Here is a 15,870-nt window from a genome sequence, read left to right on the forward strand (position 1 = left end):
GCAGAGTATAATTATGAGGTGGTCTGAGCTGCTGAGTTTGTTACTACGTATACAGGCATTTAGGAACTTGTTTCTATTTCTGGACCGGCTATGAGGTAACCTTAGTTTGCAGAGCTGAAATATAGCTAGCTGTAGGTAAAATACTTTTAAGATTCAAGGATGACCATAAGGGAAGTTAAGGGAAAATAATATTTATACTATATAATATAGAATTAATATCCCTTATGAAGAGCTGCTGCAAATCACAAAGAAAAGGGAGAAAAATCCGAAAAGAAAACAGGCACTTACTTCACGAAAGATGAAACACTAATGGACAATAAACGTATAGAATGTTTAATACTAATAATGTAGAATGAATTTCAAGTGAAAACAAATCACCATCTTTTACTTCATACCTTAACAAAGTTTAAAGAGATCATAGCCAGCATTGAGAAGGGCTTGAGGAAAATTCACCTTATCTTATGGAGGGACTATAAGGTGTTCTAACCTTTCTGGGAAGCAAGTTGGCAATAAATGTTTGTTGTTTTTGTTTTAAAGATTTATTTATTTATTTGAGAGAGAAAGCATGGGTGCATGAGTTGGGGCAGGGGGTGGTAAAAGGAGAGAGAGAGAAGCAGACTCCCTGCTGAGCTCAGATCCTGATGCAGCATTTAATCTCAGGACCCCAAGATCATGACCTGAACCAAAATCAAGAGTCAGTCCCTTAAATGACAGAGCCTCCAAGATGCCCTGGCAGTAAATGTTAAAAACAAAACAAAACAAAACAAAACAAAACAAAAAACCTATACCTCTTACTTAGCTATTACATGTTTAGGAATTTCTTTAGAGAAAATAACAGAATAAAAGTAGAATAAACAGAATAACAGAATAAAAGTACACGAATCCAGAGGCCAGGAGAAAATATTTGCAATATTTAGTAAGGGTTTACTATCCAGAATATATAAAGTGTTCCTACTACTCAACGAAAAAACAACCCAATTTAAAAGGAGGCACCCACAAAGGAGGGTGTCTGGGTGGCTCAGTGGGTTAAAGCCTCTGCCTTCAGCTCGGGTCATGATCTCAGAGTCCTGGGATCGAGCCCCACATCGAGCCCCATATCGAGCCCCACATTGGGCTCTCGGCTCAGTGGGGAGCCCGCTTCCTTCTCTCTCTCTCTGCCTGTCTCTCTGCCTACTTGTAATCTCTGTCAAATAAGTAAATAAAATCTTTAAAAAAAAATGACAAAGGAATTGAATAGACATTTCTCCAAGGAAGATAAATGGCCAATTAGCACATGAAAAGATGCCTGACATCATTAATCATTAGGGAAATGCAAATCAATACCACAATGAAATACCACAATGAAATACCTACTAGGATGACTATAATTTTAAAAAACAAGAACAGAAAATAACAAGTGTTGGAGAGGATATGGAGAAACTATAACCTTTGTGCATTGCTGGGGTGGATGTAAAATGGTGCAGACACTGTGAAAAACAGTCTGGCACTTCCTCAAAGAGTTAAACATAAAAAATACAGTTAAACATAGAATTACCAAATGACCCAGGAATTCTGCTCCCTCCTATATACTCAAAAGAAATGAAAACAGGTACTCTAACAGATACTTATACACCAATGTAAACATTATTCATAATAGCAGAAGGCAGCAACAACCTAAGTATCCAGTAGCAGATGGATAAACAAAATGAGGTATATACATTCATAAAAAGGAATGAAGTTTCTGATACATGGATGTACCTTCAGAATATGCTAAGTGGAATAAACCAGACAGAAGAGGACAAATACTGTATGATTCTGTGTACTTACATGAAATATTTAGAATAGGTAAATTCACAGAGACAGAAAGTAGATTAGAGGTTGCCAGGGGTGGGGGAGATAGGAAATGGAGGGGTATTGGTTAGTGGTTACAGAATTGGGGAAATGAAAAGATTTTGGAAATAGACAGTGATGATGGTTATACAACAATGTGATGTAATTAGTGTTACTGAATTACACACTTTAAGTGGTTAAAATGGCAAAATTTGTGATATATATATTTTAACATAATAAAAAAGACATGAACAAATCTGAATAAAATCATTTCACAAAATGAAAAAAATCAATAAATATTATATTTTATCATAGTATTATTTATATTTATATTACCTTATGTTTATATATATATTTTTTAATATTTTATTTATTTATTTGACAGAGAGAGAGATCATAAGTAGGCAGAGAGGCAGGCAGAGAGACTGGGGGAAACAGGCTCCCCATTGAGCAGAGAGCCCAAAAGTGGGGCTCAATCCCAGGACCCTGAGATCATGACCTGAGCTGACGGCAGAGGCTCAACCCAACTGAGCCACCCAGATGCCCCTGTTGTTTATATTTGTATAAATTATATGGCATATACTTATGGTACATAATTTATTATGTATTATTATTTTTGTTAACTAATAGGGGATGACTCAATTATCGAAAATTTATACAAGATAATACTATACAGGCACTAAAATGATGGGGCACAAAAATACTGACTGGCTCGGACAACATCACTATAAATATATTTACATTATATGTATATATACGTGTACACACACAACACTGGAAAAAAATAAAAATAAAGAATACATTGGGAGTGCCTGGGGGGCTCAGTCATTGAGCATCTGCCTTCAGCTCAGGTCATGGTCCTGGGTTGGGCTCCCTGCTCAGCAGGAAGCCTGCTCTCCCTCTCCCACTCCCCCAACTTGTGTTCTTTCTCTTGCTGTGATTCTGTCAGGTAAGTAAATAAAATCTTAAAAAAAAAAAAAAAAAGAATACATTGCCCATTTAATAACAGTTGTCAGAAGGACCAGAACAAATATACAAAATACATCAATAATAGAAAAAATGACAGGGATGCCTGGGTGGCTCAGTGGGTTAAGTATCTGCCTTGGGTTCCAATCATGATCGCAGGGTCCTGGGATCCCATCCCGAGTTAGGCTCTTTGCTCATCAGGGAGCCTGCTTCTGCCTCTCCCTCTGCCTGCTACTCCCCCCGCTTGTGTGCCCTCTCTCTCTCACTCTCTCCAACAAATAAATAAATACAACCTTAAAAAAAGAGAGAAAATGACAGAAGTAAGACAAAAATGTGAGTTATAAATAAGCCCTCAGATTATATAAAAATGTAAAATCCTAGTCTGTGCTGTTTATCAGGAATAACTAAACCACAGTGACAAGTAACCAGCTTAAAGTAAAGGCAGCTGTTATTTGACAATATAGAAAAGAAAGCAGGGATTATACTATCAGGAAAAAGAAGAATTTAAGGAGAAAAAGCATTAAATAGGGGAAAAATGGATCACTTTATATTAAGATAGGCAACTGTTCACAACAACAATTAAATTGTCATGAAACTTTAGGTGTCAAACAAGTATTGCATTCAAATCTATAAATAAGAAATTTGAAGCTCCAAAAGAAGATATTGATGGCAATAGTATGCCAGATAGTGTTTAACACATCCTATTCTTTGGCAGATTGACGAGGCAAAGCATAAAGAAGGATATATTAAGATTTATTTCAATAGATTTATATATCAAACTTTGAATCCTATAGACAGAGATTCCCTCTTTTATTTATTTTTTCAAAGATTTTATTTATTTGAGAGGGAGAGAGAGAGCACACAAGCTTAACTGACAGAGCTGCCCAGATACCCCATCTTCCTTCCTTCTCCTCCTCTTCCTCCCTCCTCCTCCTGCCCCCTCCGCCCTCCCCCTCCTCCTTCTCCCCCCCACCCTCCTCCTTCTTCCTCTTCTTCTTCAGATATATTTACTTATTTTAGAGAGAGAGAGTGCAAGAGAATCTCAAGCTGACTCCCGCTGCGCACAGAGCCCAGGGCTGGGCTCAGTTTCACAACTGTGAGATCATGAGCTGAACGGAAACTGAGAGACCCTTAACTATCCCACCCAACCAGCCACCTCGAGATTCCCTCTTTTCTAGTGCCCATGAAGCACAAACATGAATTGATCTATCAATTAGAGCATAAAAAATTATATGTACAAATTATGACACCTTTCTGGAAGGCTATTTTCCAACACATATTGAAAGGCTTAAGAGAATGCATGACCATTAATGTGGTAATATCCATTTTATGAAAATTTATCTTGACTAGATCATCAAGAAGTGCACAAAAATTTAACTATGATTGCTCATTGCCACAGTATTTATAGTAGTGAAAAATTGGAAACAACAAATACCTAACAATGGGGGAGGGTGACCAAATAAATTATTTTATCTGTATATGATGGAATTCCTTTTAACCATTAAAGAATAATGTTGTAGAAGAATATTTAATAAATTAAAATAGGGAAATAGTCTGAATTGTGTAAAAAAAAGGCAGAATACAGAACACTATAGGCCTGTCACACAGGAACCTATATACATGGAAAAGGTCCCGAAGGATATGCACACACCAAATTGTTAAGAATAGTAATCTCTGGGGACGCCTGGGTGGCTCAGCTGGTTAAGCAGCTGCCTTCAGCTCGGGTCGTGATCCCAGCGTCCTGGGATCAAGTCCCGCATCGGGCTCCTTGCTCATCCGGGAGCCTGCTTCTCCCTCTGCCTCTGCCTGCCATTCTGTCTGCCTGCGCTCGCTGTCTCTCCCTCTCTCTCTCTGACAAATAAATAAATAAAATCTTTAAAAAAAAAAAAGAATAGTAATCTCTGGACGGTGGAATTCGGATTTTTATGTTCTTCTTTTTCGTCTTTTTAAAATTTAAAAAAAATTTTATTTATTTATTTATTTAGTTGACAGAGAGCGAGCACAAGTAGGGAGAGCAACAGGCAAAGGGAGAGGGAGAAGCGGGTTCCTCTCTGAGCAGGGAGCCCAGTGCAGGGCTCAATCCCAGGACCCTGGGATCATGACCTGAGCTGAAGACATATGCTTAACCAGCTGAGCCACCCAGGCGCCCCTTCTTTTAGGTCTTTATTCTTTACATTGAACATGTATTATTTTTGCAATGAAAGAATTTTAAAAAATTTTTTTTGAAGATTTTATTTATTTATTTGACAGAGAGATCACAAGTAGGCAGAGAGAGAAGGGGAGGCAGGCTCCCTGCTGAGCAGAGAGCCCCATGCAGGGCTGGATCCCAGGACCTTGAGATCATGACCTGAGCCAAAGGCAGAGGTTCAACCCACTGAGCCACCCAGATGCCCCACAGAAGTTGTTTTTAAAAAATCACCTCTCTGAGAAAAAGCCAGACAAGATTGAGAAAGTTAACACAGAAGACTCTGAGCTGTGTATTCCCTGTTGAAACCCGTTTATCTGACTGTACCTTTGCTTTGCTTGCCCCCAGGGAGACACATCTGGAGACTACAGGAAGGTACTGCTCATTCTCTGTGGAGGAGATGATTAAAATAAAATCCAAGGATAGGAGGATTCCCAGCACTTTGGATTTCTTCTTTTAAGTTCATTTTTCTACACTGCTATTAACATTATCTCAGAATGCTTATTTCCAATTAAAACGCCTACGGATGCTTCCTAGGATATAGACTGACTATATTACTATTCATCTATAATTACTCATTATGATGCTTTAAAGCTGTACTTGCATTTCAAAGCTTATAAAACCTAAAAGGAGATTTAAAATTAAAAATAAAAATGTATTCCATGTTATTTTAACAGATATCTTCCTCATCTGTATTTCTCAGAAATTGGAATGTATTAAATTTATGTCATGGTTTTGGTGAAAAACTGTTAAAGCAGAAGACTGAAGGACTGTCTTAAAATCAAAGTATTTTCAAATACTTTGTATTTGAAAGGCCAGTAATTTCTTGACTAGTTTTAGCCTTTAATTAGCTAAATTTAGCCTTTAATTACTAAGGCTAGTAATTTCTACTAGTAATCTCTTGATTTGAAATTGTGAGCATCTAGTTCATAAGAATATCCATCCAATTTGCTATTTTACATGGTCATACTTTGAAGACATCTAATACTCTCCTTTGTTTAGATTTTGTCTGCACTGTTAGTTGATCTCTACAAAAGTTTGGATGGGAGACTTCCTTCCTCACATCTTATATTAAGATTATTTACTCTCTCCAGGTTGAAGTATACCAAAATCAGCCACTTGTCTGAACAAATTAAATTCTTAGTGTGGTTATACAGATCATATATATGCGGTTAGCAAATATAAATGCTGAACATTCCACAATATCATGGTTAATATCTTAATCAAACTGGAAGATGAATGGAAAAAAAATTAAGTGTCCAACTAGGTATTATTTTGGTGATGGGTGTAATGTTCTGAATTTACTTTCACTTAAAGGAATTTTTTGTGCTAAAAATGATTTTTAAAGTATTTTTCAATTTTGTTGATTTGTACTAATTTACATTTGCATTGTGCCTTTCAACTCTAGAATTATTCTGAAGTTGTACTTGATTTTATTCCAAAATTCAGTTTGTATACAACATGGAAAAATAATTTTAATAAAACATGTTATCTTTAAAATGAGGTATATTCTTTCTCTAACTGACTTTTCCTCTATCTTTAAAAAAACTTGTGTCACTTAGTTTCTATTAGGAACTACAACATTAAGAAAAAACAATATATTTAGTCTTATGTACACTTATTGCTATAAAACTAATGTTCACATATACCAAACACTACTTAATGGTATAAAATAATGTATTAATTTTTTCTCCAGAAATGAGTGATGCTCCTTGTTCTACTAAATAGAACATTTGTATTTAGTAAGAATTGTCTTCTTTGTTCATTCTATAGTATCTATTGTATTTTGATGGATGAAATATAAAGATATTTTTTCAATTTGTTTCTACTGCCCATTATAAATGCTTGAGTTACTGGTGAAGACTACTTGTATGACTGCTTAGTCATTCCGATTAATTATAGGAAACAGTACTTATGCTTTGAAACCTACCTAGAAAAGTATGGGATCTCCAACTTTTTCTTTGGAAGCATTACAAATTTTTGGTAGTTTTATCTTTAAATTATATATATAACTTAGCCAAAATTTTCATACAAATTGCATTTGTTGACTGGAAGCAGGATAAGGCCACCTTGGAGAAATGTTTGTTTATTGTCAGAAACAAGCATAACTCTGGAATATAATTATGAGGCAACTTTTTCTTTCCCATTGTTCATTTATTCACGGGCCTATCTCCTGGCTTTAGATGGAAATTGAGTCAGAGGATAGAGCTGGGACTTTTCTGGCCACTCTTAGATTTTAAAAAGTCCTACTGTGCAGTCCCTTAAGGTCATTTTAGCAATTAATATGTCTAGTCAAAATTTCAAACTTGATTTACAGTCGAGGCTTCTTCTCTTGTTTAGCTCTGGCCTATTGCCAGCAGGAATTAAGAATAAGAATAAGAATAAAGAATAAGGTGGACTTCTCTTCTTTCTCTACCTTATTTTCCTTCCACACCCAGCCCAAACTTAGCCAGTGTTGTAGCAGGAGGGAGCAGTGTTGTAAACGGGAGGGGGGAAGGTCTTACCTGACTGTTGTAGAGAATCAACACTGTTTAACAAAGGCAAGTATTTAACGCTGATTTTTAGGGGTATTCTTCTGGGTTCCTTTATCAACCTCATCACCAGGGAACTACTCCTCTTCTGTTCCTTTCGCAAGGCAAATGTATTCTCCTTTTCCAGCCCCTAAGAACGCAACACCCACAAGTGTTCTTTGCTGAAGTCAGTGTGTCCTTCCACCCAGTTCTCTAGGACAGAATCCAAGATGATCCCAGGCTGGCTATCTTCTGGTGGCCCACACTTCTTCCATGGGAAACACTTGCACATCCTTTATGCTAACAAATTCTGGGCACAAACACTGATCCCCTTGCTGCGGACATTCTCTGTCCCTCTCCTCCCCACCCCCCACCAACTTGCGTCAGCCAGCCTCTACCTTTCAAATTTCTCAGGAATGAGTCAGACACCCGTCCACTGGGGCCCCAACTACACATACTGCTGATGGGAGTATAAATTGGCAGAATCATTTCAGAGAACAATTTGGCAATAGCTAATAAAGTTGTAAAGTTCCTAGGGAATCCACTTCTAGGAATTTGGTGAATCTTTGCACATGGTGTTAATTGCTACTCTATAAGAACATTAAAGTAGAAGCAACCTAACTCCCTCACGGTAAACAAATAGTGGGTTAGTGACACAACGAACAGTGAAGATTAACTGGAGATTTGTCAACTGGATAAGTCTTGAAAGTATAATTTTGAGAAAGGAGAAAGGTGCAGAATGATAGGTACAGTATGATTCCATCTAATTACATGCCTAAATGTTCTAAGGAACGTATTTACTTACCGGTATAAGAACATTGCATGGGAAAAATGATTCACACTATTCTTAGGGAGTGGTTACAGCGGAGGAGAGACAGACTGAGATGGAGGAGGATCTCGTTCTCTATTCTATTTAAAAGAATGAAAGCAATTTTAATTTTAAATTCCATCATACTGTGGGTCCAAAGGTGTTTACCGTGTAACTCTGAGTAATTCATTGCAAATACTTTATTTAAAAAGTAGCAGAAGGGAGTCAGGGAGTGAAAGCTGGCTGTCCAGAGTCCATAGCAACTGCTGTACACTCCAGGCAGACAGCTGTAAATTTTGCTCGGGCCTCCCGAAGGCACTGTAAGCCCTGCGGGTCCCAGTACCAGACCCTATCCAGACGTTCCACTGCCGCTAGGAGAGAAGGTAAGGAGTACAGGGAACACTTGCCATACCCGTCTAGGGCAGCAGAAGGCTGATGTTTAAGAAATACAACAGCCTAGCAAACTCCACATTACAGGGCCTCCTCCCTGAGTAAGCCGTGCCAAATCTCCGTGATCCCAGCGAGTGGTGAGCTCTTCTAAGGAAGAGTCCAAACAGCACCGTCCTTTTTGTCCCTTGACTAGCACAGAGCCTTCTAGGTTAGGTATTCGGAACTCAAGGAACCTTTGCAGAGTGAATCAATGAGGGGGGAAGGGGCTCCCGGTTGGGCCAATACAATGGGGTGTGTGGAATAAGGCTAACATCTAGGTTGGCCCCAAAGTTCCCGGTAGTGTGAGACCCAAGCTGACAGCACGACAGCAAGTGCCTACGCGATTACCGGTTCCAGCGCGCCGGGTTTTCGGCGCAGCCCCACCCACCACGCACGCTCGCTTTTCCCCGCCCCTTCCGGAGGCTCGCCGCGCGCAGGCGCCCTCCCGTCCGCGCTTTGTTGCGAAAGCGAGGGGGCGAGGTCCTGCGGTCCTGGCGCGCCGCGCGCACTGGCGCTGCGGGCGGGGCGGAGGATGGAGGCGGTAGCGTCCGCTGCAACGGTTGGGGCTGCGCGTGAGAAGGTGGCGGTATAGGCACCCGGGCTGGGTGGAGGCCAGCGACGGCCGGGGCATGGCGGGAGACGGTCTCCGTTGGGCTTCCTGAGGTGCGCTCCCTGAAGTCCCGGGGAGCCGTGGTCCATGGGCTCGCTGAGCAGCCGAGTGCTGCGCCACCCGGGGCGAGCCCGAGCCCAGCAGGAGCCGGGTTCTGGGGCGGGGGGCTCGACTCGCAGGCCGGAGGCTGGCGGCGATGCGGCCGGCCACGGCTTCTGTTACTGCCCCGGCAGCCGCAAGCGCAAGCGGAGCAGCGGGGCCTTCTGCTACTGTCACCCCGACTCTGAGACAGACGAGGATGAGGAGGAAGGGGACGAGCAGCAGCGGCTCCTCAACACCCCGCGCAGGTACGTGGAGGGACGCGTCCGCACCTGTTGGGCGGTTCCAGGGCCGCGCCTGCGGACCAGCCCGGCGCCGGCTGCACTTGGGCTGCGGTGCTGGCCCGAGGGTGAGGACCAGATGCGCCCTTGACCGGGAAGCGTGGGAGCCAGCCCGATGCACGGCGGATGGGGAGCGCCTTAGGAGACGCCTGGCGTTCTGGATTATAAACCACAGACGCTGCCCGAATGGCATTACAGCCCCAGGATGAGACTGGTAAACGCCAAGCCTCATTAAACCTTAGACTGGAACGGCTGGCTGGCCTCTGTCCTCTGAGTGGGTGGCAGGAGAATGAGTTGTTTTGCATCCGGTTACCTTAATTCGCCCCCCCCACCCCAGCTGTCGTCCACCGGTGTAAAGGGAAGTGATCACATACACGAGGAGTTCTCTTTAACTGTAAAGGCGAAGTTTATCAATACTGTACATGTGTTCCTTACCAGGAACAAAGTCTTTCAGAGTCTCTAGTACTTGAATGTTGACCGTGGATGTGTGTCAGTCAGTGCTGCAACTTGCTTAACCTTTTTTCAAAGAGTTGAAAAACAGGGTGTTTACTTGTGAATTAGAAAATCAGAATGTAGCTTATGCGTAGAATGTTTTCACATAAAGCAATCTGATTGCCTTTTTTTTTTTTTAAGATAATCAGTGGGGTCACATAAATGTAATTTATTAAATGAAATTTTAGAAAAAGATTTTTAAAACTTTGCTACACAAGTGTAACTTATCTATTGTAAAATAAAAGTATTATGGATTATGTCCGTTAATAGTTTGATTCCTAAACAATCTTTCATAAGTTTTATATATGAATGCTTGTATTTATTTACAAAAATGAACACCACCTTCACTTCCCCTCTCCCCCTTTGTCCCCACCACCTTTTTGGAGAGTCAGTCTAATACAAGGAGCTCAGATTCTGAGTTCTAGTCTGGATTCTGTGCTTAATAGCTTTAATTCCTCATAAGTAAAATGGAGTTGATAATACTTGGCTTTTACGGTTTGACGGATACTAGATTGTGTATAATGCACGGTGCCTGGTGTTGAAGCACTCAGTAAATAATATGTTTCCTTGATAATTTGGCACCCTTTATCATTACAAAATGTCTCTCTTTGTCCCTAGTAAATTTCCATTATTACTTTCTTTTGATAAGAGTTTAAAAGGTACATCTTTTCCATTTTTCTTTTTTACCTGTATCTTTATAATAGATATCTTGGAGAGAGCATGTAATTGGGTCTTTTTTTTTTTTAATCCATTAGGATAATCTCTGCCATTTAATTATTTTTTAGACCACTTATATTTAATGTCATTATTGAAATCTATGTCAGGGTCCATTCAAAAGAGAAATTATACTGTAATTTGAACAGGGAAATTTTAATATAACCATTATTTGCAAGTAATGGGGAATTAACTACTGAAGGTAAACTATTGCGGAAAGAGATCTCTAAAAATATACAGGAATAGAGGATTTAAAGGTGCAATCACAACTTCTCAGACTGAAACAGAATACCCAAGAAAGAAACAAATTTGGAATATAGCCATCTTTCCCCACCTGAGATTCAGATATTGGAGATGGTGTGGCTATAGCCCACACTAGACGGTAGAAAAGTTTGCTGTGATGTGGTAGGCCAAGGCGGGCAAGCAGGGAGCTGCCTGTTGGGATGTCAACAAACTTGCCTGGAGCCTGTCTGGCCCACAGAGCCAAAAATATTTACTGTCCAGACCTTTATAGAAAAGCTTTGCCAACCCCTGAACTACACGAGTGGGATAGAATGGAAAGTCTTTAAAGCAAACGCTTATTAGAAAATACATGGAGAATTTAGTATGTTTTGTTATCAGTGGAAGAGGCCTGGCTATTCAGCCTGGCATGGATGAGGAGTGTAAGAAAATATTAGAAGACCTAGAAATATGTGTGTTGGCACCAGTTATGCTCCCTGAGGTTGTCTCATGCACTCTGCCATCTCAACCAACTACACCATGAGAAACTGTGGCTTCCAAGACAACCTTCCACTTCATTTACACCTTTTGACAACTGTATTTTTTGCTTTTATGTTAAATAACTATGAAAACTCAGCTGTTCTGTACCCAGATCTTGTGTGTTTGCTGTGCCTAGACTGTCTTTAAATTTTGAAACCAGTAAACAGTATTTGTTGTTAGAATTATGTAAATACTTTTCACCTCAAAGTCAAATAGTGTGATAGGATTATAAATGATACTTCCTGGGTGCAGTGTCACAACTCCTTGTTTTTCTATTGGAGACATTTTCTAACCTCACATTTAAGTGCCATCTTTTTTCTACGTTCCATCAGGTGCTCAAATTCAGGCCCTGTTTTCATTTGTATCTTACTGCAATAGTTCCCTTTTTTGTTTTGCTTTTTCATTTTCCTAGTTTCTAGCTGCCTCCCCGCTTCTCACCATTGACAAAAGAGTCATAATATATTCAGGTTTTCCTATCTTTCCAAACATAGTTTCATGGTGTTCTCCTCCAAACTCAAGACCCCTGCTCTCGAGTCCCTTCATCTTCCTGTTCCATTCTGGATCCATTGCTCTCCAGGTCTGAGCTTATCCTGGGACTTAATTTTACCACATCCCTAGGATTGGATCTACTGTTTTCTGTAGCCTGCGTCTTTTTCTTTCTCAGCCATTTTAGAGAACTGCATCCTCATGTATCTTCCTCAGAAAGATGCAAAAGGAGGTAATTCGGGCTTATCTAAATGTAAATTTAGACTTTCACCTTATTCATCCTTTGAGTATAGATATCTAAAATAACTTCATATATAACTTCATACCGTTGATGATACTACTTCATTGTCTTCTAGCCTACAGTGTGGATGAGAAATTGGATTCTGGTCTAATTCTTTTTTCTTTGTAGGTGACCTTTTTTTCTCTGGAAATTTTGGAATTTTTTTCTTTGGTATTTTGGAATTTAACTAGAATGTGCTTAAGTGTGGGTTTTTTAATGCCTCAATACTTGGTTGATCCTTACAATCTGGAGACTAGTTTGGAGAAATTTTCTTCCATTAATCTCTTCCGTGATTTCCTTTTTCCTGTTATCTTTGTTTTCTCTTTCTTGGACTCCTCTTAACCAGATTCTGGGTTTCTTTCTCTTTTCTTTTTTTTTTTTCCTTTTTAGTTTTTTGTTTTGTTTTATTTTATATTCTGGGAAATTTCCTTAACTTTCTCAGTCAGCCTCTGTTTTGGCTTTGTAATTTCAGTAACCATGTTTTTAGTCTCTAAGAGTTCTTTTTTCCCTTGTTTCCTTTATCGTAGTGTCCTGTTGTTTTATAAATGTAGTAATCTCAGATATTTAGCTACACTAATTTTAGAGTGTTTTAAGTTCTCTCTTCCCTGAATTAATATATTTCCTCTGGGGCCAGTTTCTCTCTTTTTAATAGTCCTTAGTGCTCCTAATTCTCTTCCTGTTGTGTCATCCTTGCTTGTCTTTTATATTTAAGAATGAAAAACGTGTGTGTGTATGTGTTTTAATTGAGTAAACCTATTTCTACTAAGCCTTCCCTTTAAGTAGGAAGACTGACTACTAAATTGGGTGATGGGGTGAGTAAGTTTGTTTAGAGCAGAGATTCCCAAACTTTTTTTGTTCATAGCACCCTTAGTGGCTTGGCAATTTTTTCCATGGTTCCTCTGGTCCTAAAGAAGTATCTCATAGTTAGGTTCAAACTACTGCTTAATAGTAGTAGATAGCATGGTATCTGAAAGATGTAGTAGATAGCATGGTATCTGAAAGATGCGTTGCTGCCCTCGAATATAAAATATTCTACACGCATCCCTGAGTTTGGTTTGGTGCTCCAAGTGCTTCGACACATAGTTTGGGGATCATGATTCAGGGTGAATGTGTTAAGAGCTCACGGACTACAGATTTCTCAAACACCAGAATGAGGATTGCTTTGTCGGGTGCCAACACCTACACTAAAATCTTGGCTTTTCCTGAGAGATTTGTCCTCTCCTTTTTAGAAGAGCCTTGGAATCTTTATGCCTGAGTTATCTGTATTCTGTTTGTCTGTATTCTTTGTTCATACACTGTGGAAGAAGCCATTAAAGGAACACGTTTCCCCATTTTCAGTCTCACTTTTACCCTTTTGCTTCTCCTGAGACCCCTCCCCTCAACCCACACAGGCTTCTGAAGGGCAGATGGGCTTCAGCCTCCATCCTAGACCTTCATGATGCATTCCAGGCTGTGGCTTCTGCTGCTCTTTTCTATGCCATTTTATTTTCTAACCTCCAGATCCATAGAATTCTCTCATCAGGTGATAAGCCCACCCTTACTTTCTGCTGTTGTGGGCTTAATCCTTTCTGTACTTTTAATCTTTTATGTAATTTGGGGATGGTGCCATCGGGAACTGGAAACTATATTGCCCCATTTATTTCTCACAGTAACCCAGTAAGGTGGTTACTACTAATATCCTCTTTATGTCTGGGGTAACTGAGCTATGGTGGAGCTGGGACTCACACCCAAGTCTCTCCACCACCAAAGCATGTGCTCTTTTTACTGTCTGTTGGGAAGACTTGTCAAACACATTGGTTCAAAACATCATCTGAAACACTTCATTTTCTTAAAGATTAAATTTTTTAACTACCAAGAAAACTTGTCAGGATTGGCCAGGAATATAAAAAGGTGTACATCGGCCTCTGCCTAGGGCTTTTCTTATTTATTGGACCATCTTGAACAATGATTATCAGACTTAAAAAAATATATAATTCGTCTTTTAAATGAAAACGCAGAAATCCCTAAGTTGTGATGCTGTTCTTGTTGAAGTTAGGTGAGTATGCCCAGGGTTTGTTCCCCAGCTCTCTCTGGTGGCCCTGAAGACACTTCTCCATTGAGCATAGTTTTGAAAACCTTTGATGTAAGACTGAAAATCATTGGTCTAATGGGGAAAAAGTGTTGTTTAACTAGTTTAAAATGGTTTGGTACCAAAATAAGATTAAATCTAAATTATTCTAAAAATTACTTGGGTAGGTAAAATTTTTACTCTTGTTCTCCGTTTTGTAGTTGCATAGAAATATCATTGCAGTTGTATTGAGGTCCTCCATAGTACTGTTCTCTAAATGAGGAAATAAGCAAAAATCACTGTGCTGATCTACAAGTAATTCACTTAGTTCAACAATCACGAATTGCAAAAATGGTGCACAGTGAAAAGTCACGTGTACATGTTGTCCCATCTAGCCACTATTAACCCTCTTAGGAATAGAGTACCCTATTAGATAACTACTGTTATTAGTTTCTTAGGTACTAATGCAAATTTGAATAGTACATGCTTCTATCCTTTTACACAGTGGATAAGTTGGCTCTATTTCATAGAAATTGAACAAAAGGAATATTATGAGTTTTATGCAAAATCAGTAAAACATTCAGTTTTACACATATATAAAATTTGCTTTTCTTTTAACAGGAAAAAATTAAAGAGTACATCCAAGTACATTTATCAAACATTATTTTTGAATGGTGAAAATAGTGACATTAAGATTTGTGCTCTAGGAGAAGAGTGGAACTTACACAAAATATATTTATGTCAAGTAAGTATTTTATTTTTCTGTTTGAGTAAACAAGGTAGTTACTTAAAAATAGCTCAAACTTGGGGTGCCTGGGTGGCTCAAGTGGGTTAAGCCTCTGCCTTCGACTCAGGTCATGATCTCGGGGTCCTGGGATCGAGTCCCGCATCGGGCTCTCTGCTCAGCAGGGAGCCTGCTTCCCCCCTCTTTCTCTGCCTGCCTCTCTGCCTACTTGTGACTTCTCTATGTCAAATAAAAAAAAAAAAATAGCTCAAACTCTTTCAAGTCATGTTCTTTCTAATTGCATTTCATAGCAGTCTCTTTGTACAGACAGTAGTTGTTTAAGTCCTATCATCTGATTCTAAAGTCTTGTTTTATCAGAAATACAGCACACAGTTAGTGTAGTCTAGAAAACAGATTTTGAATTTTCCTTGTCATACCAGACCAGCAAATATCTTTTGGTCATTACTACAATAAGGTTCTTATTTTGGTGCCTTTTGTTGACAAAAGGGAAAAAAGTTAGGGAAAAATGTCTAAAGTTAAGATTGCTGATTTTTTTTTTTTTTAAGATTTTCTTTATTTATTTGACAAAGGGACAGAGATCACAAGTAGGCAGAGAGGCAGGCAGAGAGGGAGGGGGAAGCCGGCTCCCTGCTGAGCAGAGAGCCCGATGC

General features: G+C 39.5%; 2 protein-coding genes across 3 annotated transcripts in view; both read left to right on the forward strand.

The window, feature by feature from the left end:
• Positions 1-6,460, forward strand: part of LOC111147988 (annexin A4) — a 72,284-nt gene extending 65,824 nt beyond the window's left edge. Inside the window, exon 13 of the mRNA XM_022504326.1 lies at positions 5,309-6,460. Coding sequence (XP_022360034.1) covers positions 5,309-5,368 — 60 coding nt within the window. The 3' untranslated portion in view covers positions 5,369-6,460. The remainder of the gene's footprint in view (positions 1-5,308) is intronic.
• Positions 6,461-9,207: 2,747 nt separating this feature from the next.
• Positions 9,208-15,870, forward strand: part of LOC111148149 (germ cell-less, spermatogenesis associated 1) — a 40,628-nt gene continuing 33,965 nt past the window's right edge. Inside the window, exons 1-2 of one of the 2 annotated variants that reach the window (XM_022504587.1) lie at positions 9,208-9,664; positions 15,097-15,220. In XM_022504587.1, coding sequence (XP_022360295.1) covers positions 9,405-9,664; positions 15,097-15,220 — 384 coding nt within the window. In that variant the 5' untranslated portion in view covers positions 9,208-9,404. The remainder of the gene's footprint in view (positions 9,665-15,096; positions 15,221-15,870) is intronic. The other variant, XM_022504586.1, reaches the window with a different exon arrangement.

This window comes from Enhydra lutris, unplaced genomic scaffold (assembly GCF_002288905.1).
Source record: "Enhydra lutris kenyoni isolate GAN:26980312 unplaced genomic scaffold, ASM228890v2 scaffoldscaffold18, whole genome shotgun sequence".
NCBI lineage: Eukaryota > Metazoa > Chordata > Mammalia > Carnivora > Mustelidae > Enhydra > Enhydra lutris.